A 26,807-nucleotide genomic window follows, 5' to 3' on the forward strand; every position below is an offset into this window, starting at 1 on the left:
CTTTTTTTATGAAGTTACAGTACATTAATGATTAACCATAGTCTCTTAAAATGGATAAAATTTAAAATTCTTATAATTTCCATATTAAATTTTATAATAATGAGCTTTAATAAATGGGACGATTATTTTTCATTTTTTAAATCTTGAGTTCAATAAGAGTCATAGAGCTTTTTTTCGTGACACCAAAAATTTCATAAAGAGAAATTAAAATAAAAAAGCGAATAAAATTTTTAATGGCGAATTTATAGTTAAAAAAGTATAAAAGAGAATTACCCAAAGTTTTTTTTTTTCTTGTCAAAAATTGACTAAAATTACTATTAAAATATAAATGATTATGTACACTTCCATTTAACAAATAACGGTCCAAAAATCTGTTGGCATCGATTGATACAAGTCTAGTTCAAACTCACTTCCTAACTCAGGTTTAACTGCCGAGTTAATCTCGCTCATCCTCCGTTTCGACTTGGGAGTTCCGTCATCCGACACGGATGATGGAGAGGAAGCCGACTGAGCCAACGACCAAGACGAAGACGAAGAAGGCTCTGGAGATCGCCGTTTGTTACTGGTCACTCTCACCGGCTCCACCTGATCCGAGCCAATAAGGTGAGGAAAATTCAGCTTGGCTTTCGCGCCACGCATTTTAAAAGCCGCTCCGTCATAAGCCAGCGCCGCATCCTCGGGCGTCTCGTAAGTACCCAGCCAGATCCTCGCACCATTCTTCTTCGGATCCCTTATCTCCGCCGCGTATGTACCCCACGGCCTTCTCCTTACTCCCCTATAATGCACCTTTTTCGGCGGCGCGTGGGGTTTAGGGGCAGCCTTTGTCTTAGTCTTAGTTGCCAACTCAGCTGTCGCTTCGCTGCTGGGAAATGAGACATTAGCGGCGGCTGTCTCAGCTGCATCAAATAACTGATCAAAGGTTATCCATTGATCAACATTAATAGCATTGGAACAATCCATCTGACCCAATGGAATTGGAAGTTCATTTTTTGCTACATTTTCCACAACTAGTCCTGGAATTTTAGCTGGATATTGGGTTTCAAAATCATCTTCCAATAGATACTGACGAATCGACTCCAAGAGGTCGAGATCGAACTCTGAAGTACTTTCACCGAACATTTTTGTTTTCTTCTTGTCGGAGATAGAACCCCAAAAGGAAATCAAGCTCTGTAGCGAGTAAAGTAAAGAACTTTGACGTCTGAGACTGCGAGGTGTAGCCGAGTTGGATTGAATTGAATGTCTTCGTTGAGCTCTTGTTTGATCATATATATACCTTGAGACTCTGATATATATATATATATATATATATTTATATAATTAGGCTTCATTGTTGCTTCTATAGGCAATTCTAGGAGGTTTCTGAGGGTTAAGATTTGAAAACATAAATTTTCATCACGTTTTTGAAGTGCTTCAATGTTCATTTATTTAATTATTATATATGTTTATTAAATTAATTTATTCATCCTTTGCATAGTTTATTCATTGAACAATATAATGGCGACAAAGGTAGGTCCAATATTCCATATTCCATAATTGGCCAATTTGAATAAATAGTGAATAGACCTAATATCACCATATTATGTATCTTAAGGACAAAAATTAGATGATATTTTTTAGGTGAAGTATGTAAATTTTTTTTTAGAAATAATTTAATAAAAATTTCACATAAATAGATTAATAAAATTTAATGTGAAAATTAATAATATATAAGAAATAATTAAACATATAATTTATAATTCAAATTTAATAGGTACTTATTTAATGGTAAAAATTTTATCAAAATTTTTACTAAAAATGTTTATAAAAAAATCAATTTTTATTAATTTTTTAAAAATTTTACACATTTGATCTATAGAACAAAAATTTTTAATTTATTGGTTTTGATATTCAATTTTAGTTCTTATTCAACCGTTTTTAGTAAGAAACTTAGAGAATTTCACATAAAAAAACTTCATCCTACACCTCAATTATCCACTTTTGAATGATTTCTTAACCAAACCTCATTAAGCTTGCTTTTATGCATATAATTATAATATACTTTATCAATAAACCATTAACTCAATAGTATTGAACTGCACGAACGATTTCATAAAAAAAAAATCTCAATGATATGGAAGTCGATTCCAAAATTGATTAAATTCTTAAGTTCGAATCTCAAACTTAACTCAAAAAACTAAAAAAATATATTTTACTAAAAAGCTTAGGTAGTGTTTGGTTTAAAAAACAGAGTCATTTTTCATTTTCATTTTCTTATAAAATGAAAAATATGAATGAAAATTTGTTTGGTAATTGAAAATGAAAACAAGTTTTAGAAAACAAAAATGAAAATGAGTTGAAATATGAAAACAAAACAAATAGGTTTTCAATTGTGAAAACAAAGGACGTACGTTACTTTTTTCTTTATATTTTACAAGCTACCATATTTAAACACTTTTTAATGTCATTAATTAAAAAATATATTATATTTATAATTAAATGTCATTAAAAGTAATATTATTGAATATTTTATTTTTTTGCATTTTAAAAAACAATTTTTATTTTCATTTATCAAATACATTTTTTAGAAAACAAAAAATAGAAAATAAAATCTATTTTCTAAAATATGAAAATAAAAATTTAAAATTTAAAATAAAAAAAATGTTTTCTCAAACTAAAAGGAGCCTTAATTTCCTGTATTTATATGATGCATTTCAAACTTAATTGTGGCTTTTTTATTTAGAGGTTTTAATTTGTTTTTTTTTTTTTATACATAAGGAAATGCATCTACTATATGAAGTTTGCTTTCAATCCACAACAAGCAGACAGCTCTAGCTAGCTAACACTATCTTTTTTATTTTTGGCAAAGCGAAACGACCCTTTAAAGTGAAGGCTTGAAAATTTATATTTGACTGAATATTATTTATTTTTGGTAAGGACTAAATGTTGATGAATCTGTCATAATTCTGCAGCGCAAACTCAAAAACGCGACATTTAATTAATTATTTATTTATATAAAAGAAATTATTTTATTTATTATTGGTAAAGTAATAAATTCTTTATATAATTACTTTTGTCATATAAATTTTTAAACATACACTTGTTAGATTTTATTATATGGTTTTGGGAACTTGGAATAACATGTGGAAATCCTGGTGTACTTGTTTTTATATATATTTTAAGAATAAATTATGATATATACTAACATCTGTGATTCCCTCTGCCCTCCTTTCTCTTGATTAATAATAAAGCAAAGTGTGTGCCATGTTACTCGGTGTTTGCAAAATGTAACTTTGTTTATGAAATTGATTCTCTTTGTCTTTGAACAAATAATTTGCAAGCTCAACTAATGCAACATTCCAATTATAAAAAAAAAAAAAAATTGCAACACGTGGACACATCGAACCTTAGGCCACATGCATATCTAAAGATTGTGATTTACGAAAAATTTGATAGTACATCGATTTATTTATCTATATATATATAGTTTTGTTAAATATTTAAATGAAACATATTTTTCTCAACATCTGAAATTCAAAACACATGCGAGTGCAAACAATGGAATAAAAATGCCAATGAAAAACTGCTATTTCAACTATGGCATGTTAAACAATAAAGAAAATTTCCATATCTGTGGGCTTGAAAACTGTAGAGACTCCTGGTGTGAAACAAGAAAAAGGAGGTCCACAAATAAAACCATCAATGAGTGTCTGGTAATTGGCAAGTACATATAACTAGTTAGGTACAAGCAAATCGTGAATAATTATCACCAATCAATTAAAATTATTTTTTCTATCGAAAAAATTTTTGATTTAAATTTTATTGATATTATTTTAAATATATAATTTATAATTATTTATTTTAAGTTATGATACATTTTATTTTAATTAAAAAATTAAATAATTTATCTACCCGAAGCCTGGCATCATGATTTTCAGATGGAGTTCATGGGTTTTACTACTATTTTTTGACCAAATCCCTCTCTTTGGGAAACGGGAAACCATTGTCGAAGCCTGGCCTAGAATTTTTCAATAACTCGCTACTTGTTTTTGGTTAAATATTTGATCGCCCATCTTCTTTGAAAATTCGATTGTTTTTTTTTTGAAAGGATGTAAAAAGTTGTTGAGTTATAATTAAAAAATCATATAAATTTTTATTTTTTTATTATAATTATTAATTAATCTTTTAATATTTATTTATTTCTAATTAAATTTTTATTTGAATAAAAATTTAACATTGTTAATTTTTTTATTAATAAAATAAAATTTTATGTGATATCAAGAAAATAAATAAATATTTATCATATGTCATAATTAATATATGTGAAAATAAAATAAAATAAAATTTTTTTCTTCTTTATTTCTTTTTTATTATTTGTATAAGATCTTTTTAAAGGTTCAATTAATTATAATTTAAGAATTGATTGATTCAATTTTAGTAAAAGATTAATTTTTGTTCAATTAGGAATTCATTTGAATAAAAATAAAATATTAAAAACTCAATTAATTATAATAAAATATTAAAAACTTAAATAATTTCGTCCAATTAATTTTTTTTACCTTTTCAACCTTTTTACTTTTGTTTTTCTTTAAAAACCTGAATCAAACACAGCATCTAAAATCACTAAATTTGTGCCAGTTAGACCTTTATCTTGTCATTGAAATTATACCTTATTATTAATTGATCAATGATGAAATTATACATGTTCATGGCTTCAATATAATATATATAAGTCACCTAGTACAAGCAATCAATGAATATATCTTGGTATTATATATGGATATACAGAAATTCATGTTCTCTTTCATTGATTGAAATATTCAAATTAATATTTATAAGTTAATTAAACAAGCTGATCATGATCAGGAGGATATATTAAACTAAAGCCAAAATGTTTATTAGACAATCAAACAACAGCTTTAAATTTTACAAATGTTCCAACTTCTCAATTTTTCTCTTCCAAAGGAAAGAAGAAAAATTAAAAAAAAAAAAAAAGGAAAGATAGGAAAAAAAATCGTAGTGATAGGAACTAAGATCAACCAGGCCTTAATACAGAGAACCAAATGAGAAATGACCAGTATTTGGTCACAAAAAAATCAGCATTATTCAACCTATTAATCATTTGCCCAAAAAACTATTAATCCTTTTCTTTTTGTTGTTAATATTCCTCAGTTAATTTTATTTTTTATTGGAAGTGGAGTCACTAGACAATCCAAAACTGGTCTCCAAGTATCCAAGGACTCATTTGAATCACCTCTGCAGCTAAACTGGCATTTCCCTGCAGGTTGGCCGCTGTAGCCTCGGAGTTACTTGCACTCTTCCTAATCTTCTTCTTCGGGTTTGGTGAGTAATCGCTCAATCCGGACGACACAGTAGAAGCTGAAGGTTCCAGTGAGCGGCGCCTTGAGCCTACTCTAATTGGCTCCGAAGTGTTAGAGCCAATCAAGTGAGGAAAATTGAGCTTGGCCTTAGCCCCACGCATTTTGAAAGCGGCTCTATCGTAAGCCAAAGCAGCATCCTCAGGGGTCTCGTAAGTTCCAAGCCAAATCCTCGCACCATTCCTTTTAGGGTCCCTGATCTCCGCCGCGTACTTCCCCCATGGCCTTCTTCTCACTCCTTTAAAATGCATCCCCCTCGTTGGCAGCACATTGGTTTCAGTCTCCACTTTAAAGGTTTCTTCCTTCTCTTCCCTGGAGAACACTTCTTCAACCGTCTCTGCCAGCGTACTTGTTGAATCAACCTCGTTCGAAGGACTCCACCCAGAGTTTGCCGCATCACGCAAAGCACTGTAAACCAGCATATCCTCGGAATCATCCATCTTTAAAGGTAAATCACCCCAACTTTCATTCAAAAAAATACTACTAAAACTTGAACTCCTGTTATAGGAAGGTTCAAGAACAAAATTATTATTGCTTCTGAAAGTTGTTGTTGCTGGAGATTGATCAAAATCATCAAGGAGATAGTGTTGAAAAGATTCAACGATGTTGAACTCTGACTCTGAGATAATCTCCATATTCATTTTTTAAAGTAACGAAACTTTCTTTTGGCTTTTGTTGTTCGAAAAATGGAAACTGTCGGTGGTCTGAGAGTTTGAGTGAAGATTTGCCAAAGGGTATTGTGGATTATATAGGCAGGAAACAATCTGACGAGAACTAACTAAAACCTTTATTTATTTATTTATTTTTAATTTTAAGACATTTCTACGAATGTTCATGCGCCATGGGGGCATTACAATTAATAATCTTTTTGGCCATTTGCAAAATTTTTGATTAATAATCTTGAAGTGGGGAGGATTTTTAATTTTAATCATGTGTTGTATTTCTTTTAATTAGTTTATTTGCATGGTACAGCACGTTTATTTCTTTTATTAAAAAAATAGAAAAAAGATGTTGATTGGGAATATTATTTTATTTTAATATTCCATGAATTTGTGAGATACGATCACTGGATTGGGCGATTACCCAGATGACGATTGGGGCCTAATACTGTTAAATGATGGACATTGGGTGCCGTACTATCGTCTAACAAAGCCTATTAATATAATCCACCAATGTAAAAAAGAAACACCAATAAAATTTCCTTTCAATTAGTTTACTCATAACAGTCGGTTGATTATGATAGAAAATGCAATAACCCAAGATTATAGTAGTTGAATATAGTAGTTCTCGCATGTTAAAAATAAAAATTTTTTTCCTCCTTCAGTTCTTTGGCTCGCATCATGGAACAGTTAGTTCACTTAACTTTGACTATGCATAAACTTAACCAACTGGAAGTAGGAACCAGGGAACCCCCCAAGTTAAACGTTCAGCATATTTAATTTTACGATCTTTCCTTGCTATTTTCTCCCTAATGTTATGATCAATAAAGAAATTCAGGGCGCCATAGGTTTAATTCGTTGCCTTAATATAAACGGCAAGCCATGGTCTTGTTGTTCCATTTTTTCAAATCAGGGCATTATTAAATGTGTGAAGGTAAAGATTTATTAAGGTTGTGGATCATATGACACATTACTCGGAGTTAACATTTCGATCATGCCTCGGATTCGAAAACGATGGAAGATCTTCTCGAAACATTTTGTTCTAAGTCCTAAGACTTATGAATTACGTACACACAGTTGCATTTTAAAGTTTTTTCCTGTGTTCAGTCTAGGATTTTTTATCTTTCATAGAAAAACAAAAGGAAATTGAGAGGAAACTTTATTTCCAAAAGGAAGTCAGAGTGCATACCGTACAAAAATTTCCATTCCAAAGATACAAATGCAAAGATTTTCCACATTCAAAAAGGTTGATTCTATGATCTTTGATTTGATTTTGCTTTGTAATTTACTGATTATACATATTTGAACTTATTTAGATAATCAAGAAAATGTTAACTTTCAACTGCTGTGTTTCAATCTTCCATGGAAAATTATAATATTAAAATGGAATTTGTATTAGAATATATTGAGTAAATGAAAACAAAGAAAGGGTAGAGCTGGACCTGAGCTTCAGATGTAAAGGCATCAGATGCTACCGTGTTAATTTAAGAATTCAAAGGTAACGTTTTCTAAGATATATATGGTTCACTGATTATTATATTTAATTTAATTTAAAGACTTGGAATTTACAATTGTTTTAATGTTTTATGGGAGCGTAGTTGAGACTTTTATAATAAGTAATTGCTTGCTTTTTATTTTTATATATATAACATGCGGAAATCATGATTTTTCCCTTTTTTTTTTTTTATTCTTTTAAGGTCTTTCTTTATCAAATCATCATTCTTTTACTTTCAGGTGAATGCAAATATATTCATCAGCACTCAAAAGAATAATAAAAGAAAATAAAATTTATCAATTAAAAATGACCTCTCAAGTCTCAATTAATTAATTAATTAATGAGATAGAATTGTAATGCTCCTTTTTCAAAATATTTGAAACTTTTTAACTTTCATGGGTTTAAAAAAATTTAGATTTTAGAATATTTAATATTAAAATTTAAATATTTATAAAAATAAATTTCATGATTTTTAACATACAAAATAAAAAAAATGAAAAGTAATTTTAAAGTATATATAAAAAAAAGAGTCTTAGGTTTTTAAAACAAAGAAAAAATTTTATAAAAGAATTATAAAAATTAATTAAACTAAATTTTAAATTATGAAATGTTGATACCTAAGATATCCATCGTCAGCAAGCCGATGTAAGAATAAGCCCATTATCAAGAATAATAATAAAAAAATATAAAGTGGTAGTTAAAAGGTTTTTTAATGTTATTAAATTTCAAATCACTAAGACACGTGTTTGAATAACCTATAAGGCTATACCATATAGTTAAAAAAACAAAAAAGAAATTTCAAAGAAGTAGCCAATAAAATAATTAAAAGAAGGCAACCCTTTCAACTTTGAAGTTTCAACTGTGGATAAATGCTGGTTCCTCTGCCTTTTAAGTCCACAACTATGATTATATATAACTTTGGCAGGTTTAGGTTTATATATTTTCCAAAGAAAGCTGTTCTTCATTAGTTTCTTAAACAAAACGATTAATATTCGACAGAGAACCCTAGCTTTGTTCCTTAATTTCCTACGGTCCAAGAAAAAAAAATATGTGGGTTAACGAGAGTACCTCAGTATCTGATCTTGCTTTCTTGGACTCCATTAGTCAGCATCTTCTGGCTGATGATTTTGCAGCTTCTTTGGCTTCTTTAGACTTGGTGTCCTTCAATGCACCCTTATTTGGTAGGACTTCTGGCTTCACTAGCCTTCTCCTGAATTGCAGTAATCTCCCATTAAAACTTGACAATGGGTACTTTAGCTTTGGGTGTCCACCGACAAACCCCATTGACTCAACCGCGCCTGAAAAAGTGGAGGAGCCACCACAGAAGGTGAGTCAAGTAGAGGCTGCAGCGGTGGCGAGTGGAAAAGGGGTGCATTACAGGGGGGTGAGAAGGAGGCCATGGGGAAAGTATGCGGCAGAGATAAGGGAACCTGGCAAGAAAGGCGTAAGGGCTTGGCTAGGGACTTACGAGACACCCGAGGACGCTGCTTTGGCTTATGATAAAGCCGCTTTCAAGATCCGAGGCTCCAAAGCTAAGCTCAATTTCCCTCACTTGATCGGCTCAAGAAACATAGAACCTGTTAGAGTTGGCCCAAGGCGTCGCTCACCAGAGCCGTCGTCTTCTTCATCATCGTCCATAGTGGATAGCAACTCCCCTATGCCAAAGCGAAGAAAGAGGACCAATTAATGGCCACGAACAGCTGGTAATTTCATTTGATCAATTAATGACCGATTGTATCTGATTTTTCACTTTTCAAGACTTGATCAAATTTAATTAAGGCGATCGAGTTTGATTACCGAAATTAAGAAAAAATAAAATAAAATCAAGATGTTTTCCATTTGCTTTCCAGAATTGTCCTACATGCAAAAGGAATTAGTTTGGATATCATAGATAACAGTATGTTTCTCAAATCTTTTTCATTTTGCTCTTTTATGGATGCCGCTTCAATTAAGTTCTGATGTATAATAGACTTGGAATACATAGGCTAATGCATTTTTTTTTTCCTAGAATTACAACCTTTTCAATTTCTCGTATTCTTGTTACATGGTAGAATTGTAACGGAGAGGCTTTGGAGGTAACTAGGATTATTGTAGAAGAAAATTATCTTATATATCTAGACTTAAAAAATAAAAACTTAGGTTTCATTTGTGTAGATACCAGACTCAAATTTGTGACAAATTATTTGTTTTAATTTGAAAGTTTTATAATTTTATTTTATACAAAATGCTTCAAAAATTTAAATTTAAATCTCAACTTATATACTATAACATATTTTTAAAATATTTCAATATGGAATTGTAATGTCATAAACTTCTATATTAAAGTTTAACTTTCCTGTCAAACTTAATATAAAACATACAAAAAAAATCATAAAATCAAGATCACACAAAACGTTAAAATTTTAGAGATGATTTCACTGTATAGCATTTAACTGCCTCAAAATTCTAGAGGTAGTTTTTATGATGTAACACTTAACTTTTATTTGACTAATGACCACTTTAATACCATTTATGAAAATCCGTATTTAACCTGTGATATATTATTCGTTTTGATATAAAAGTCTCACGATTTTTTTCCATAAAAAATGCTTCACAAATTTTGATTTAAGTCTCAACTTATCTATCATAGTAAATCCTTAAAACATTTTTATATGAGATTGGAGTATCACAATTTTTTTTCGTTAAAACTTGACGTCTCTATCAAGCCTAACATAAAATACACATAGAACCATAAAACCAATATCACATAGATGTTGGGATTTTAGAGATGATTTTTATCGTGTAGCACTTAATTTTCTCAAAATTTTAGAAATAACTCCTATAGAGTAGTACTTAACTCTCATCTAATTGGTAATCGTTTTAATATTATTTGTAAAGAATTGCATCCAACCTATGAGATATTATTTGTTTTGATCCAAAAGTTTCACAATTTTATTTTACAAAAGACACTTCACATATATGAATTTAAATTATATATATATATTATAGTATATTCTCACATTCTTTCAAAATGAGATCGAAAATGTATCAATTTGTTAAACCTTTGATTTTTTGCTCTTTGTTTTAAGTTTTTTTTTTTTTTTTTTCAGATTTTATCTTTTGCTTTTTCTTTTTCATTTACTTTTTGTTAAAAAACAAAAAAATAAAGTAAAAGTACTGTTGAACCAAAAAAAGAATTTCTAATCTATGCTTAAAATATTGTTGTAAATATATAATGCTATGTTGAGAATATGGATTTTAAATTTACTTTTTCCTTCTAATGACAATTATAAGGTTAAACGGTTATATTAAATAATGATATATATATCCTTTATTAATTACTCCGGCCAACGGACAGCATGGGGACCCTAATTCTCAAAGACTAATCAATTACTAGAATTTAGAAGCAAGATTTGCATTAATAACGAATTAAGCAAACTCGATTGATCACTAATTTATAGTGATGATCATATATGGTTGTTTTTAGCATACTATTATTGATCTAAGTTAATTAGGTTTATGTTTAACTAAATTGTCGAGCGCTCCAATCAAAGGTTCACATTCTAACATGCATGTTGCCATGATTTTTCATTCAAAAGATCTCCAAAACCCATGTTGCTTTTCAATTGGATGCATAAGAATTATCTTGAGTCTTGAGTACTGCCTTCCTGAATGAACAAAAAATGTGCGAAACATGCATGGCATGCCAAGAGAGCGGCTAAAGAAGTAACTGAAACAGCAGAGATGATACAACAAAAACATATCCTCTGTACTTCTCAAGGTGGCCAAATGACATATGAAAACAAAGAAGCGGCGAAAGTTCTGTAACTGCTACTGCTATGCCATGAAACACATATCCTGTTTTTGTTAGTCTCAAGCTTTGCTATATATATCCCATCTGAGCTTTTGCCATTCACCTTCATCACGACAGTGAGAGAAGCTCACCTAGAAAAAACAAGGCTCAAAACAACCGTTAGTGTTTATACTACAGCAACAATGAAGGGTGTTGTTATCTCAGTTTTGGTCGTGCTAGCCATGGTTCAATTCATGGTGAAGCCCGGACAGGCCACCGTAACTTGTCCACAAGTCAATGATGCTTTAAGAGACTGCATTCCTTACCTTACCTCGGGGGCCGGGAACCCCACGGTTGCATGCTGTGGTGGTGTGGACAGACTCCAGAAAATGGCTTCAACCACCGCAGACAAGCAGGCAGCTTGCAACTGTGCTAAGGATGCTGCTGCTCGTATCCCCGCTATAAAGGAAGATGCCGCCGCATCTCTCCCTGCTAAGTGCAACATTCAAGTTAATTTCCCAATCTCCAAGAACACCAATTGCCGAGAATGAGTATTTTTTTCAACAGCAAACTAACATACTATACACATATTGACACAGTAATTAATTGTTTTCTTTTCCTCTTTTTTTCCCATCATCCTCTAAAATGGAAGCCATCAAGATAAGAAATAAGGCCGAGGATCGCAGCCAGTAGGTGTTGGTGTTGCCATGGCCACTTCAAGTACTAGTTATCCTAATTTTTGTTGGGATTTGCCTTAAATCTCATAATCCCACATCGAAAGTTAGTGAGTTTTGAATTTGTCCAGTATCCCACATCGGGAGTTTAATAAAAGTATAAGAGGTTTCACCCTTATAAATAAGATGTTTTGATTTTAGTTTGTTAATTCCAGAGAGTTATATATCAAGAGAATAACTAAGTGAGTAGCTATTAAAATGTTATAATTGGGTTTTGGGTTAAATTTTGAGTAAGGAGTTTTAGGAGACTTTTGTCATTCTAAAAGTCTCATAATTATAAAAATTTATTTGATAGTGGATTAGGTTTGGAGTAGATCATTTTGAGTTGGACCGAACGAAATATATTTGTGTGTTCTTATTCTTGATTTGAGCTTGTTGTTTTGTGTATGATTGCTGTGTGTGGGTAAGATGTCTGAAGAAAGTATGTTTGGTATGCCTTATTAGGTTTGGAGTAGATCATTTTGAGTTGAACCGAACGAAATATATTTGTGTGTTCTTATTCTTGATTTGAGCTTGTTGTTTTGTGTATGATTGCTGTGTGTGGGTAAGATGTCTGAAGAAAGTATGTTTGGTATGCCTATGACTAAGTTTGAGATTTCGTTATTTGATGAAAAGAGTAATTTTATGTTATGACAAAATACAATTCAAGATTTGTTAGTATAACAAGGGTTGGATCAGGCATTTTAGAGTAGTAAGCCTGAGGGAATGTCTGATGCTAATTGAAAAGTATAATTCAAGATCTGTTAGTACAAAAAATGTTAGATCAGGCATTAGAGAGTAGTAAGCCTGAAGATTCAGAATAAAGTTGTTAGTACTATTAGATTGACGCTAGCTCTAGAGGTAAAATACAGTATGTTGACTGAAAGTACTCTGAAGAGTTTGTGGGATAAGTTTGAAGGTATTTATGCTTCGAAGTCGTTGACTAATAAATTATGTTTGAAAATTGATCTGTATTCTCTGAAGATGAAAGAAGGTATGAGTCTTCATAATCACTTGAATGAATTTAATAGATTTGTTTCTCAATTGCTAGCGATTTCTATTGATAAGTTAAAAGATGAAGAGAAGGTTTTAATTTTGCTATCATTTTTGTCCAAATTTTATAAGCCTTTAGTTCAGACTGTGTTAGTGGGCAGGTCTACTTTGAAATTAGATGATATGACTGCCCTGTTGCATGAGAATGACAGGTTTATGAGAGCTCAAAACTCATCACCTAAGGGGAGTATACTAGCTGTAGAGGGTTTTGATCGATGGAGGATTTAAAAGAGGGTTGATGGATCAAGAGGGAGATCTAAGTCAAGAGATAGAGATTACAGTGATATAGAATGTTATTATTGTGGTGAGAAAGAACATATCTAAGTGCGTTGTAGGAAGCTGAGAAGGGATATGGCACCTTTTAAAAGGGTGAATGATGAGAAAAAATCAGATGAAGAAAAGAGTGATACTACTACTGTCGTGTCTAATGATGATGATGTTGTTTTGACAATTTGTGTTGATGAGACTTAGACTTTGAAAAATGATAAAGGTTGAGTTTTAGATTCAGCTGTTACAGTTCATGTTTGCAATTATAAGAGTTGTTTTGTGGAGTTGGATGAGAATGAAAAGTATGGAGATATTGTGGTTGCTAATAAAGAAAAGGTGCATATTCAAGTCATTGAGAGTGTTTGCCTTAGATCTCACAATGGTGTTATTAGGACACTTCGTCATGTAAGGTATGTACCAAGTTATCACTATAATTTGATTGCTTTGGGTGAGTTAGCTTCTCGGAAATACATATATTATGGTAGTAATGATTGGTTGAAAGTGTATAAGAATGGTAATATGATTCTAGAAGGGAATATGGTCAAAAATCACTTGTATATGCTTGATGAAGGTTCTATTGCTGGGATCCCTACGATGAAAGAAAAGAAGAAAGATAAGCGTGTTAGCTTTACAGATACTGTTAAAGTGTTTGGAGATTCAAGTCAATGAAAGACTTGTTGGGATTTGCCTTGAATCTCATAATCCCACATCGAAAGTTAGTGAGCTTTGAATTTGTCCAGTATCTCACATCGGGAGTTTAATAAAAGTATAAGGGGTTTCACCCTTATAAATAAGATGTTTTGATTTTAGTTTGTTAATTCCAGAGAGTTAGACACCAAGAGAATAGCTAAGTGAATAAGCTATTAAAATGGTGGAAGGAGTTTTAATAGACTTTTCTCATTCTAAAAGTCTCACAATTGTAAAAATTTATTTGATAGTGGATTAGGTTTGGAGTAGGCAATTTTGAATTGAGCTGAATCAAATATATTTATGTGTTCTTATTCTTAATTTGAGCTTACTGTTTTGTGTATGATTGCTGCGTGTGGGTATTACTTTTTCCAACAATTTTGTTATGTTCCAACTTCAATAGTGACTATGTACGTTGTAAGAGATCATGCAATGCGCATTTGAGCTTATAATTGTATTAGTAATAATAAAAACGAAGTTCATGAAAATATCCTACACGCTTTGTTAGCTCGGAGCCACTGTTTGAACGATGTAATATATCATTTCTATATAATTTACTATAAACGCTTTGCATAATTGTGGTCTAAATTCTATTGGTCTGACTCAAATTTTTGTTCTTCGCCCTTAATACTTTATTTTGACAGCAACTCCTTCCTATGCTTTGAAGGAAGACTCTTTGAGAAATCAAAACTCCCTTTCATGTTAAAGGCTCTAGGCTGGGGTCGGTATGCAGTGGTGCCATGCGACACATGGGAATGGTCAGAGAGAGGGGGCCATGTTTACTAGAAACTGAATGAATTGAAGAGTGCTATGAAGTCTTTCGTGATTTTTTTATGGTGGGCAGTTGGTCGAACTTGCTTTTCATAGTCTGTCTTAAAAAACAAAAAAGAAAAAAAAATCAATTCCAAAAGCATGCAACACACTCTAGGGGGTGCATAGATTAATTAAGGCTATAGTATTAGTGCGCCATTAAAGAGATTATTTGGTGCTTAATTAATTATTTCAAACTTCTAAATTGATAAGAAAGAATTTAATTTTTCGACAATCCATCTAATGATTTTGTAGGTAGAAAAATGTTGAAAATTTAATTCCAATAATAAAGATTTAATTAATATTTTGAAAATATATAAGTAAATAAAAGAGATTAATTTGTAGTAAATTACTTAAATTATGCTCTAACAGAATATGAAGATCCTATATATTATATATAAAGTAAAAATTCATTTATATTAGTATAAATTTTACACCTTTTTTATTAATAAATCAAAATTAAATTCATAACTAATTTAAATCAAATAATATTTTTAATAATATAAAACTTACGTAAATCCCTACTCCTATATATATTTTGAGTTCTTGAATTAATTTTTACTTTTGTTAATTTGCAGCCAAGGTTAATTAGTAATAACTGCCGATTACAAATACAAATTCTCCAAGTCAGTCCGCCTCTTTTTAGTATTCAAAGTAAGAAGCCCAACTCCAAAAATAAGATTGCGGAAAAAATTATGAACTTTCCAAGGCTGCCCCAGTTTGAAAGGTTACTGTTAATAAATAGTAACCTATTTCATTTTCCATAACTTGACAGGTGGGGATAGACTATATAATACACATATAACTGATTTCCTAAAAATTATTAAAGAAAAAATTTGAAGAGTAAGGGATTCCAAGCATGCATCGTACAACTGCAAAAATTAAAGAAAAGTTAATATAATAGTTATTCGACCATATATATCAAGGTGGTCAAATTATGATATTATTCCCTTAACAAAATTATGAAATTTATTTTAATTTTTTGTTGAAAACTAGGAAAATTTTGATTCTTCCTGACTTAGGTAATCTTTTTTGGTAATTATTCTTCAGAATTAGCAGAAATCTAATTAAGGAGAAAAGAAAAAGGATAAAACTAAACTTAGATGAAACACTGCTAATTCTGACTACTGGCCATTGATATTAATATTATTGATCCCTGCAGCCTCGTAATAAACAGGATTGGTTACGGTTATGTCAGCAGCGTGATGCTTTTTTTAATTGCTATGAAACAAGTCACTTGTCCAGTTGCATCACGGTTGATAAACAAATTATAAACCGAGGAAATCTAATCCATAAGCTTATCTCAGGGTAAAGAGGACTAACTTCAGCTATGCCATGAGCGGAACACTCTTGTCTTTGTTATCAACAAAAATGCTACATATACCCTCCCAATGGAGATTTATTTCCCATTCAGCAAAGCATACCCAAGTTTAAACAAGAGAGAGCTTGAAGTTTCACATATATAATGTCAATTTCCACTTTCATACAAGCAAAAATGAAGGGTGTGCTTATCTCAATTTTTGTTGTCCTTGCCATGGTGTGGTGGTGGTGTCCATACCTTACCTCAGGCTGGTAATCCCTCGCCTCAATGCTGTGGTGGTGTCGAGAGACTCCAGAAAATTGCTGGAACCACCGCAGACAAGCAAGCAACCTGCAACTGTGTTAAGCAAGCTGCTACCCATTTCCCCACTATTAAAGAAGATGCAGCCACATCTCTCTCTACGAAGTGCAATGTCCAAATTGATTTCCCAATCTCCAAGAACACCAATTGCCAGGTTTCAATCATGTCTACTTGTAATAAGTAATATTATTCTTTGATCAATTTAACATTTTGCTTAACAATATTGATTCTTAATTTTCCTTTTCTTGCCGTTTCAGCATCCACTAAGATGGAAGCCATCAAAAATATTGAAAAGAATAAGACTGAGGGAGCCAATGGGTGTTGCTATCTCCTCAACTATCAACTTTTTGTCATGTTGAAATAATGATTGGTTGTGCACATTGTGAGATATGGTACAATTTATATGGGCTTGTTGCATTTGTTGATGGAAATTCCCTAATCTCATAGTAATATTCGATATCATAAATTTCCTAGTTATTCAAATAATTAAATATTGGCGATCATATAATCATTCCGCAAAAGGAATCAAGAATTACTAAAAAAAGAAAATCCTTTGGACAATTGAAATGGGCAATATTGGGCTTATTAAGCTAGGTCTGATTTGGTTCATTAGCCCAACATAAATCAACTTTGGACATACAAAACAAAAGCCGAATATATTTTCTTGGGTAATTAGATGAAGCCCAATATCTTTTCTTTTTATCTGCTGTAAGGAAATGCTCTGATATGAATCTGTCCGCAGCGTTCCTGCTTCATTGTGCAGCGTTGACCCCTAGCTCTCGCTTCGGCTAAGGTTTTTCTCTTCTTGTCTTGAGTTTGGTTTTTAGACTGGCTTTTCTTGCTCTGCACTTACATAACTATATGTTAGATTTCCCACCTTAAACTGTACTGAAAGTTGTCTCTCTCTTCCATGGATCGTTGGAGTGGTGTTTTAAAGTTTCAATTAGACCCAAATAGTGGGAATTACTACAGAATAACTGCATCTGTCTCTCTCTGTTTCTTATCTACCTCCAAATCCTTAATTGTAAGTTCTTTTCTACTAAACGTTAAAGTACCCTTTGAAACCAATAACTCACACAATCCTTGTAATCAACCAGGTGCCTTCAGCGAATGCCATATCTTTCAATGGAGATAGAGTTGAAGGGACCAAGAATCCGAAACTCATGTTTCAGGTCAAGAATTTCATGTCATTGGGAGGGCCCCAAGCTGGTACTGCATCAATTCCATTTTGCGGGTTGAGTGCATGTACCCTGGTTTTAATCTTTCTTTGCATCCTTTTGGCAGGCTGCTCTGATATACATATTTCTGGATAGCTTAATCAAGTTTGAAATCTATAGCAACTATGTTGTTGCATTTGTGGATGCGCATAAGAGGACAATCAGACAAGAAAGCTGCTTAAGCCGAAGAAGGTTTTATTTTTCTAGTGATGCTTGGGCAAAGCTCCAAGCTAACGTACTGGGAGCAATTTCATTAGCCTGCTCGAGCGGAACTTGCTGATGATTTTAAGCCCCAAGCTCCTCAAACAAATTCCCAACACTTGAAATCTATCATCATCATATAACATTCTTTTTAAGCTGGCCACTCTGAAACGTCTGACTCATTTGGGAGTTTGGTCACCATCCCTGTTTATAATATTCGATTAAAAAAAACTACCACAGTAATGGTAAATGTACTTTCCCAAGGAAGAGGGAAAAAGAAGCTATCATTAATCCTCCAAAATATTGGTAAAGATTCAACAGGGACCATACAGATTTAAGTCTTCGTAAGACATTTATGATTATATAGAAGATATTGTTGCAATGAATACAGACACAAATATGATGAGGTAAACGTTTACATCAATTCCCCATGCAAAGATTTGTTACAAGACCTAAAAGCAGACTTCAAGCAACAACTTGGGATACAAAAATGGCGAGCAAATAAAAAAGACTGTGAGAACTTGTTCTGAAAGTTCTTATATTTGAAAGGTTACAGACACCGTAAAACGTCCTTATGGCATATGAAACCCTTGACTAATATTAACTTGGTTCCTGAATTAGATACAAGGTTCTACTTGATGGTGCTCGAGGTTTCTAAGTACAATTCTTGCAAAGATTTTAGCCTCTATAGGGGCAGTGGCTGCTGCCGCTGCAGAACGCAGAACCCTAGCTGCTCCAGCACCCTGCATAAGGCTAGCATGGTGCACAGCATGTCGGCCACCAGGAATGGTGAACTGCAATTATTGAATAAAATAGAAAAGGAACAAGTAAAAATCCATTGGTGTAAGTTTAGCTACACATCTCACGCCTCAGAAAGAAGAATTTTCCAAACAGGATCTTGCTGGATCCCAAAGGGAATCCTCAGGCATCAATTACCTGGAGTAGAGCAAATGCAGCACATGCCTTGAGTATTGAAGAAGAATTCCGAAGCATGGAAACAAATCTTCCAATTTCAGCCCCACTAAAGAATATAAAAGTCATGTTAATTCAGAGAGATTAACTAAGAGTCACACCCCCCCCCCCCACACACACACACACACACAGAGACATGACATGAAAGAGAGGGCTAGAACCGAAAGATGACAGTGCTACAGTCTACTCAACAGGATTAATGAATTCCAACCAGTTTGCAAGATAGCTGGACCAGAATTTTCAATGAAGAAATTTGGTAACTAAGCTCATCAAACGGGTTATTTTAACAAGAGTAGCTAAAAGGGAGACAGATACCATACAGGAGGTCATCTTTTTATTAAAAGCATATTGCATTTCCTTGAATGAAGAAATTTGGTAACTAAGCTCATCAAACGGGTTATTTTAACAAGAGTAGCAAAAAGGGAGACAGACACCATACTGGAGGTCATCTTTTAAAAGCTTTATTAAGAGCATATTGCATTTCCTTCCGTAAATTTACAATTGTGTTTCTTCATTGACATCTATGGTGGGCATACTCTTCACCAACAGCAAGGCATTTTCTTTCAGCAACTTCACGTTATGATATTGAGAACATAATAATATCTTAAAGCACAAATGCATCTGGAATACAACCAGGGTGAAAAGAATGAGGTAAGGAAACCTGCATCTCAGATGCCCTGCTTCTTGAATACGAGCTCTTTCAGTTACTTGTGCCAATGCTGCTGGAGCTGATGAAGCAGCAGCTGCTGCAAATGCCTGTGGATCGGAGAATGTAAGTATAAAAGCTTCAATATGCTTCAAAGCCATTCTTCTGGGCCCATCCAAGCTCACACTCTTTGAAGTGCTTTCTGATGATGTGCCCATCGGTGCAAACTTGTCAATTCTGCTAAAAATATCACACCAAAGCAAAATATCATCAAGAAGGTTCTGGCTATTCTTCCCAGAGGACACATACAAGATATTAGGTTCCTTTTGACATTATATGATATCTCGTGTGCGCATCATAAACCACTAATTGCATGGTGATAGCAACACATCTTTCAGTGTATTCACTCACTTCAGCCCTTCAATTTTTTTCCTTCTACCAGATAGTGACTCCTGGAATGTAATTTTCTGAAAAAGCAATCACTTAATACCCCTTGACGGAACTATGGCATATGTTATCTGAAAACTTCAATTGTAGCTATCATGGAAGGTCCCTGGAGGAATTTACAATTTAGGTGATTGGTTGGCTTAATTTCTCATGTGTTACCTTTTCCATTATTTAAGCAAGGACATGAAGGGGAAAACCAGAATCTGAAACAAAATATTTGATATCTACAAGTTTGAGGGCAAAAAATACATTTGCAAATTTCTATTACACTCCATAATATGTTAAAGTAGCTTTTACTAGTTCTAAATTGATATCAACTGATCATATAGGAACAAATAGCAGTGCGCATCCAGACCAGATTCTAACAAAATCTATACTGAAGCTATTGCAGAGAAAAAATTTTGATATATTTGGTTTATTTGAAAGATTTCAGAATAGCAAAAGATATAATCTTTATCCATAAATATTACTCTACTTAGAAGCTGCTTTTATAAGGATAGAGATATATGTTCCGGTTTTCAGTCATTGGTTTATCTTTAACTTAAGATTTCATCATGACAAGGCACAATGCAATAGTATACACCAATTATATGCTATAGAGATAACCATAAAAGTAAACTTAATACTATAATGTCATGATGAACGATCTAGATAGAGAAAATAGACAGATATTTTAGGTTAAACTTTACAATTACCTCTCATCAAACATGTATGCCAGTGCCAATGCAGCCATGAAGCGTGCCATCTTTGATACAGATGACGAACAAAGATGAACAAGTGCAGGAACCCCACCTTCTTCCACTATCCGAAGAGCATTACTATGGTTAAAAGCAAGGTTCCAAAGAGCCCCTGCAGCAGTTTCATGAACATCCTGAAAGCAAAAGCATCAGGTAAGATCAACTTAGATGCCACCTGAACAAAAATAGATTATACGGTAGCTGCAAGGGCTGGCTTATGAAATGCTTACTTCAGCATCAGAGCGTGCGAGTGCAATCAGGGGCGCAACACCTCCTTCTTGTCCAATAGCAATGCTACAAAGACCAAATATAAATACCATCAATATTCTGCCTATTAGAGTTCCATAGCATGATAAAATGAGAATATTTGCTTAGAATAATGTATGAACAAGAAGAAAAATGCAGTTGCACCATTAACACTAAAATTTATTTGATCCAGTTCTGCCTATCATCCAGTAACAAACTTAAATTTCTCATCATGAAGCTTTGGCAGTGGTAATCATGATGACAAGAAGCACAGAGCAATCAAATAATGCTGCTTAGCACAAAGATGCATGTTGAAGACTTCAAAACAGCAAAATGCAAATTACTAAGGTTTAGGCCCATATCCACTAGCACCACCCTACTTAGGCAAGGCCAAACATTGGGTAATGGCAAAGGATTATGACAACACCATAGTTTGACAAAGAAAAAGGAAAAAGAGAAGGCAGCACAAATAACATGGTTCTGCTCCTATTGTTCTAAGACTCGTATTCTAATTGCATAAAAAAATCCATGAGGGCCAAAAGTTTAAAAAAAAATTCTCACACAATGTGTTCAAACTGCAGGAGTTCTATCACCAACTCTTGTTTAAATTCGCATGTCCACGTACAAAAGAAAAAATCACATTACCTGTTGGCTTCCGACACTGACAATCCCCAAAGAGCTCCAGCTGCCCTCTCTTGAAGACCTGGGGAAGCATTTGAACAGGATTGGGCAAGAGTAACCTACATAAAAACAAAAAGCCAATACTTTTAAGATGTAGTGAACTATTCACCAAATGAAACATATATTAAAATTTTAATTCACATGAGCTCTACCAAAGAATTATCATGAAGCCAAGAGCACAATTCAACAAATCTTCAAACATTACTCAATTTCTGTAGCACTTCATATAGTGGCTAATATTTCAGGATTCAGAATTTTGCACCAAGCCACCAACAAAAAAAGGGGAAAGGACCAAAATGAAACATCAGAGATATCCGTTGGAATCCATGGCATACATGAAATAGAAAGCCTCAGATGACATCATCTCCACATCTAAACATATTAAGGTAGATTAAGGAGATTGATGCAGTAACATACTAAATTATTTAAAAGTTTACAAAGAACAATTTATCCGAGCAAAAATTGTTTGACCTGTACACCACTAAAAATTATTGGATATTTGGGAGGCCTTTTAATAGACTTCTAACAATTATCAACTTTTTGCTGCACATAATGGTAACCAAGGCTACCTTGCTTAGCCAGAGAAAACATTAGGGGCCAAAAAAGAAAAATATCATACCAATGCCTCAACACCACCAGCTGCTGCGATTGCTTCTCGATTTCTGTCATCAAATGACAAATTCCACAATGCACCAGCAGCTTCTTGCCTGTTTCAATCAGCAGATATCATCATACATGTTAGAACAAATCCATTACGGGAACGACATAATTTAGCACATGAAGAAAAAAGGTTAAGGTCTATGAGTTATAGACTGGATTTACTATTGTGGAATCAACAGGAAAATAAGGAGAGCTGGAACAAATATTGTAGGACCAGCAGATGAATATTGAACCTATTTACAAGCAAAAGCATCTGATAGGTGGTATAAAGATAGAAAGATGGTGTTCAGCAGCCAGGAATCAGAAACTTGAAATAGGAATTTGATGAACTAGAGGTAATAATCTATAAAAAACTAGGAAAAAATTCCTCCAGCTCTAGCTCTAAAGCTTCGATTCCATGCTGCCAAACACAGCAAAAATTATAATGAGAAAATGCATTCACACTAAGATATGCAAATGAATGCATTTAAGATATCAACGAGCCAGCTGAAATACAGATTATATTTACCTGACACCTTCATGAGGAGATCGTGTAAGTTGAACTAGTGCTTCAAGAGCACCAGCCTCTTGTCCTACAGCAGCATTATTACTGTTGCTATCACCATGAGCAGCCAAATTTGCTAAGGCGCGAGCAGCCTAGCATATTTGGACTTGACATTAATCAACTCGCAGCAAAAATGTAGCATATGGTATCACAAGTAATCCTTGAATGCTCAAAAGAAGACTGGACTCCAACACAAATGTAAAGAGAAGCAAGTTGACAGTTGAAGCCATGATTTTGAATATTGAATTTAGAAGCTTTCTTAATTCCATGCCTACTAAATTGCATAACATAATTAAGCATCAAGTACAGTATTGTGGTGATGAGGGTACTCAGAAAATTTAAACAACCTAGAACAATGTGAGAAAATATCCCAGAGACTGCAGTCTCAGTCGGCTAAGTTGTTGTGACTGTGGGTGTAATAACATAGAAAAAAAAACAGCTAATTGAAAAAGCCATTCTAATCATTTCAAATCAAAATAATTTAATGGAACTGTAGTGATTATATCATGCACAGTCCAAGGTTCCCTCTTAATTGTGAAAATAATGGCACCTGCTCTTGCACTCCTTCAAACTGGCAGTTACGGGCAAGCATCACCAACGCATGCACACCACCTGCAATTGCAACTTCAATGCTACATTTATCATCAGCTGCCAAATTTGCCAAGGCACCAGCTGCACGTTCCTGAACATGCACAATGGAAATTATGATCCAACCAACAAACTACATCCTGACAGCAACTCCAACCATGCAAGGGTCAGATGCTACATGAACTTTAAACATCGTACACAAGCAAAATAAATTGCATAAAGAGAAACATACAAGAACTCCATCACCGCCAGGGGACCATTTGAATATAAGGTCAACCAAAGCTTTGACTCCACCAGCCTCAGCAATTGCAGCCTAATTTGTATTTAAAAGAATGAGGTTAGAACTAGAGATAGACAGCTTATGTTCCCAGGTATGAGAAAAAACACTGAATAGTACAAAACCTTGTGCTCTTCCCCAACAGAAAGGTTCCATAGCCCTCCAGCTGCCTCCTCAGCGACCAGCCTGTTCATGGACCTCGCCAACCCCACAAGGATATTGATTCCCCCTTCTTCAGCAACAGCTTTTGCAACATTCGCATTGACAGACAAGTTTGCTATAGCCTACACCATTAAAAAGTCCAAATCAAATCAAATATAGATAAACATCAGCATTTCAGAAAATAGATGGAAAATGGTAACCACACAGACGTTATGTGAATAACATATTCTATACAAAACCCAAGTATCAAGCCATCCTATGATCACTAGAATAAACAAAATAAGTTAAAAGAGAAGAATATGATGATAGCTGCACTGTGATGATAAAAGTAGACTTTTTCAAAATAGAAAGAAATATATATAACCTTTGCAGCTTCTGACTGAAGGCCTTCCCGCCAAGATTTTGCTAGATTCAGAAGAAGACGGATGCCACCATCTCGCATAACTGCTTCAGCCCTTCCACAATCTATGCTAGCATTTTCATCATCTATAACGACAAAAGTCGCAAGTCCAGTGGCCGCCCTTTCTTGAACATCCTCTTGTGAGCTCTGCATTAAGCTGAGCAACAATGCTGCCCCTTGCTTGAGCCAGAAATCATCAAGACCTTGTGGGTTGTTCTCAGCCGTGCGCAAAAGCGTGTAAGATAGGATACATTCAAGCCAAGTCATAATCTCATTCAAGTTTTTATCTTTATTCTTTGAGTACCTCCAATCCAAAAACACATTCCTCCCTTTCTTCGTAGTTTCAGCAAATAAAGAAGATAGTCCTCTAGAAATATATGAAAAATGAGCAAGTAACAATTTTCCTTTGGTTTTAATGGTGCTAACGCTAGTGTCCTCTTCAAGAACCGGACAATTTAAAGCGCACAAAACCTTCAAGCTCTGGGATGAGGATAACAATCTAGAAACAGTAGTTGAACCAATATCAGTTCTTGAAACATCCAACCCAATCAATTTAGGCAGCTTGTGCCAGAGGTGTGAAACCACGCCCCATTTCATATTTGATGTCCCTGCAACAGAGAGGAAACGAACAGATAAAATATTTCCCAGTGCTGCCTCATCAACATTTAGACAATCAAGGAACCCAATATCAATCAGATTCGGACAGTGCTTAGCCAAAGCATTGATCGCATCAGCAAAAACATCCCTTATTCCAGACAACCGAAGTTTCTTCAATTTTGGACAGCAAAAGGCTACTGATTTTATAGCATCACCAGTGATCCTCTCACAAAAGTCCGGCCCAAGCTGAAGACTTTCCAAAGCCTCATGTCGAGCTACAATCACGGATAGAGTAGCATCAGTTACTTTCCTGCAGTAATCACCGCTTATTTCATGTAATTTCTTAGCTTGAAGATGAATTATTGCATCAGCAGACTCTGCCCCACGAAACCTAAGCTTTTGAAGATTCACACACCTAGATGCAAGTGCTGTAGCCATTGCAGTATCAAATTTATGAGCACGAAGATCCAATGAACTCCATAAACACTGAGAAACACCCAAAACCCTCCATGTCCTACATGTTGATGACAAACTTGCCCTGTCACGATAATTCAGACATGAAAACAACTGAATCACTGTATCATCAGGCAAGCTTGTCCAATCCACAAACCCATTTCTCTCAGGACCTAAATCCTCAACTTCATTTTCAGGGTAACTCAGTGAGACAACGTCATCCTTCCCTTTCTTTGCCACCTTGCGCCGCACCCTACGACTCATGTCTTGACCAATCTAAAAAGGGCTCCAGATACAGAAATCCTTGGACCCTCAAATCAACTTAACCTATAACCAGTAAGTGCACAAACAAGGAACTAAATACATAAACCTTCAAACTCGGATACCCAATTCATAAAACCACTTAACAAGCATAGAGAGACCAAAAAAGCAATAGTCTTAGGCCTCAAAAAACCTAACCGTCAAACCAGCAATGGAATTGTATGAATGTCACAACCAACAAAACTTTAATTTTTGATAATTTACAATAATCAAATTGTCCGATATCGACAACCCAACAAAATCTAGAATGCAAGGAAGAGAATCGAATGTTCTTCTCAAACCTGAGAGAGTTCAGGCTGTTTGGGTATGCGGGTAAACCCTTAAATCTCGTGGCTTTCAGATTAAATCACTAAGCCCTTTTTTTTCTTCTTATCTGATTGCATTGAAGGAACTTCAATGGAACCAATGAAAAATAAAGAGAAAGAAAAGGAGAAAGAGTTGAAGAAGCGTGGGAAAGAATTCAGGCAACCATACGAGAAAGAAATAGCTAAGAAAAAAAAAAACCAAACCCTCGCATGGGTCGAAAAACTCTGTTGGCTGATGGGAAATTTGTAGTGAAAATTTTACAGCATTATTAAGATGCAAGGAATCATGGCAGACAAGCATAAAAATAATAATAATAATAATAATAATAATAATATATAATCAGTGCTGCATATTGTAATTTGCCGCTTCAAAATTATAAATTTTCTTGTCAAAAGAGTAACCTCACATTCAACATACCTTCTCGAGTTTCTTATACTACAATTTGACGAATAAAAGCTAATTTAGAAAAAAAAAAATTGAAGATTCTATAGGATGAAAGTACTTTTTCATTCAAAATTTACTTTTAACCGATTTTAATGTTAAACAATAAAAAAATTTTATTTAAAAATTTGGTTTTCAAGTTTAAACTAAAATTTTGTATTTTTGCTATCAATCGTAAATTTTTTTATAAAATGACTTTATTATTTTTATATATCTAAATTTTTATTATTTTATACATTTTTTTTTTACATTTAAATTGATGACAATACTTTTTTTCCTGTTAATATTAAACATTTAACATTTTTAAATCATATTTTTCTTCTATATTTTTAAATACATTTTTTTCAACTCAAATTTTTTTAATTACAACAAAAATATTAAATTAAGTTTTTTTTTTCTCTCTCCCTTGTCACCTGTGACCCTTAATTTAAGGATTCTTAATTATTTTTAAAAAATAAAATATGTCTCAATGATTTACCT

General features: G+C 33.4%; 5 protein-coding genes and 2 pseudogenes across 9 annotated transcripts; 4 read left to right on the forward strand and 3 right to left on the reverse strand.

Moving 5' to 3' along the window:
- Window positions 1–264: 264 nt before the first annotated feature.
- Window positions 265–1,261, reverse strand: LOC111305881 (uncharacterized). The gene has a single exon (XM_022903745.2). It carries the CDS (start codon window positions 1,117–1,119, stop codon window positions 349–351), a length of 771 nt encoding a protein of 256 aa, XP_022759480.2. The 5' UTR covers window positions 1,120–1,261; the 3' UTR covers window positions 265–348.
- A 3,902-nt stretch (window positions 1,262–5,163) lies between these two features.
- On the reverse strand, window positions 5,164–6,185 carry LOC111305880 (ethylene-responsive transcription factor 13-like). The gene has a single exon (XM_022903744.2). The coding sequence runs from the start codon at window positions 5,993–5,995 to the stop codon at window positions 5,180–5,182; it is 816 nt and encodes a 271-aa protein (XP_022759479.2). The 5' UTR covers window positions 5,996–6,185; the 3' UTR covers window positions 5,164–5,179.
- A 2,246-nt stretch (window positions 6,186–8,431) lies between these two features.
- On the forward strand, window positions 8,432–9,463 carry LOC111305884 (ethylene-responsive transcription factor 13 pseudogene; annotated as a pseudogene).
- A 1,422-nt stretch (window positions 9,464–10,885) lies between these two features.
- Window positions 10,886–11,939, forward strand: LOC111305885 (non-specific lipid-transfer protein A-like). Its single transcript, XM_022903748.2, has one exon. The coding sequence runs from the start codon at window positions 11,484–11,486 to the stop codon at window positions 11,829–11,831; it is 348 nt and encodes a 115-aa protein (XP_022759483.2). The 5' UTR covers window positions 10,886–11,483; the 3' UTR covers window positions 11,832–11,939.
- Window positions 11,940–16,280: 4,341 nt separating this feature from the next.
- On the forward strand, window positions 16,281–16,691 carry LOC149512740 (non-specific lipid-transfer protein 1 pseudogene; annotated as a pseudogene).
- Window positions 16,692–17,112: 421 nt separating this feature from the next.
- LOC111304557 (uncharacterized) lies at window positions 17,113–18,012 on the forward strand. 3 transcript variants are annotated; one of them, XM_022901201.2, is made up of 3 exons: window positions 17,113–17,224; window positions 17,529–17,640; window positions 17,716–18,012. In XM_022901201.2, exons 2-3 carry the CDS (start codon window positions 17,542–17,544, stop codon window positions 17,926–17,928), a joined length of 312 nt encoding a protein of 103 aa, XP_022756936.1. In that variant the 5' UTR covers window positions 17,113–17,224; window positions 17,529–17,541; the 3' UTR covers window positions 17,929–18,012. The 3 variants fall into 3 exon arrangements, with proteins under 3 accessions (XP_022756936.1, XP_089606185.1, XP_089606184.1); XM_089750059.1 differs by having other exon boundaries at window positions 17,205–17,455; window positions 17,716–17,892; XM_089750058.1 differs by having other exon boundaries at window positions 17,205–17,455; window positions 17,529–17,892.
- Window positions 18,013–18,176: 164 nt separating this feature from the next.
- On the reverse strand, window positions 18,177–26,102 carry LOC111304555 (protein ARABIDILLO 1-like). Of its 3 annotated transcripts, none has more exons than XR_016331123.1 (12): window positions 24,174–26,102; window positions 23,773–23,931; window positions 23,603–23,683; window positions 23,333–23,464; window positions 22,747–22,874; window positions 22,198–22,285; window positions 21,543–21,637; window positions 20,882–20,945; window positions 20,610–20,785; window positions 19,483–19,577; window positions 18,786–18,870; window positions 18,177–18,643 (listed from the first exon to the last, which is right to left on the reverse strand). XR_016331123.1 is itself a non-coding variant. In XM_022901199.2 (12 exons), exons 1-12 carry the CDS (start codon window positions 25,521–25,523, stop codon window positions 18,467–18,469), a joined length of 2,757 nt encoding a protein of 918 aa, XP_022756934.1. In that variant the 5' UTR covers window positions 25,524–26,102; the 3' UTR covers window positions 18,177–18,466. The 3 variants fall into 3 exon arrangements, 2 of the variants coding, with proteins under 2 accessions (XP_022756934.1, XP_022756932.1); XM_022901199.2 differs by having other exon boundaries at window positions 19,483–19,704; XM_022901197.2 differs by having other exon boundaries at window positions 19,483–19,707.
- Between the last annotated feature and the right edge of the window lie 705 nt (window positions 26,103–26,807).

Source organism: Durio zibethinus, chromosome 21 (assembly GCF_047325235.1).
Source record: "Durio zibethinus cultivar Kanyao isolate XHJ-2024 chromosome 21, ASM4732523v1, whole genome shotgun sequence".
In the NCBI taxonomy this organism is placed as follows: Eukaryota; Viridiplantae; Streptophyta; class Magnoliopsida; order Malvales; family Malvaceae; genus Durio; species Durio zibethinus.

Bases quoted from the DNA above. Each gene is read 5' to 3' on its own strand.
- LOC111305881 (XM_022903745.2), bottom strand. From the start codon at position 1,119: ATGTTCGGTGAAAGTACTTCAGAGTTCGATCTCGACCTCTTGGAGTCG.
- LOC111305880 (XM_022903744.2), bottom strand. From the start codon at position 5,995: ATGAATATGGAGATTATCTCAGAGTCAGAGTTCAACATCGTTGAATCT.
- LOC111305885 (XM_022903748.2), top strand. From the start codon at position 11,484: ATGAAGGGTGTTGTTATCTCAGTTTTGGTCGTGCTAGCCATGGTTCAA.
- LOC111304557 (XM_089750058.1), top strand. From the start codon at position 17,342: ATGGATCGTTGGAGTGGTGTTTTAAAGTTTCAATTAGACCCAAATAGT. The intron at 17,456-17,528 runs GTAAGTTCTTTT...GTAATCAACCAG, and splicing joins CTACCTCCAAATCCTTAATT to GTGCCTTCAGCGAATGCCAT.
- LOC111304555 (XM_022901197.2), bottom strand. From the start codon at position 25,523: ATGAGTCGTAGGGTGCGGCGCAAGGTGGCAAAGAAAGGGAAGGATGAC. The intron at 23,932-24,173 runs GTTATATATATT...TTAATGGTGTAG, and splicing joins TTCAGTCAGAAGCTGCAAAG to GCTATAGCAAACTTGTCTGT. The intron at 23,465-23,602 runs GTATGTTTCTCT...GTGCATGTTCAG, and splicing joins CTGGCGGTGATGGAGTTCTT to GAACGTGCAGCTGGTGCCTT.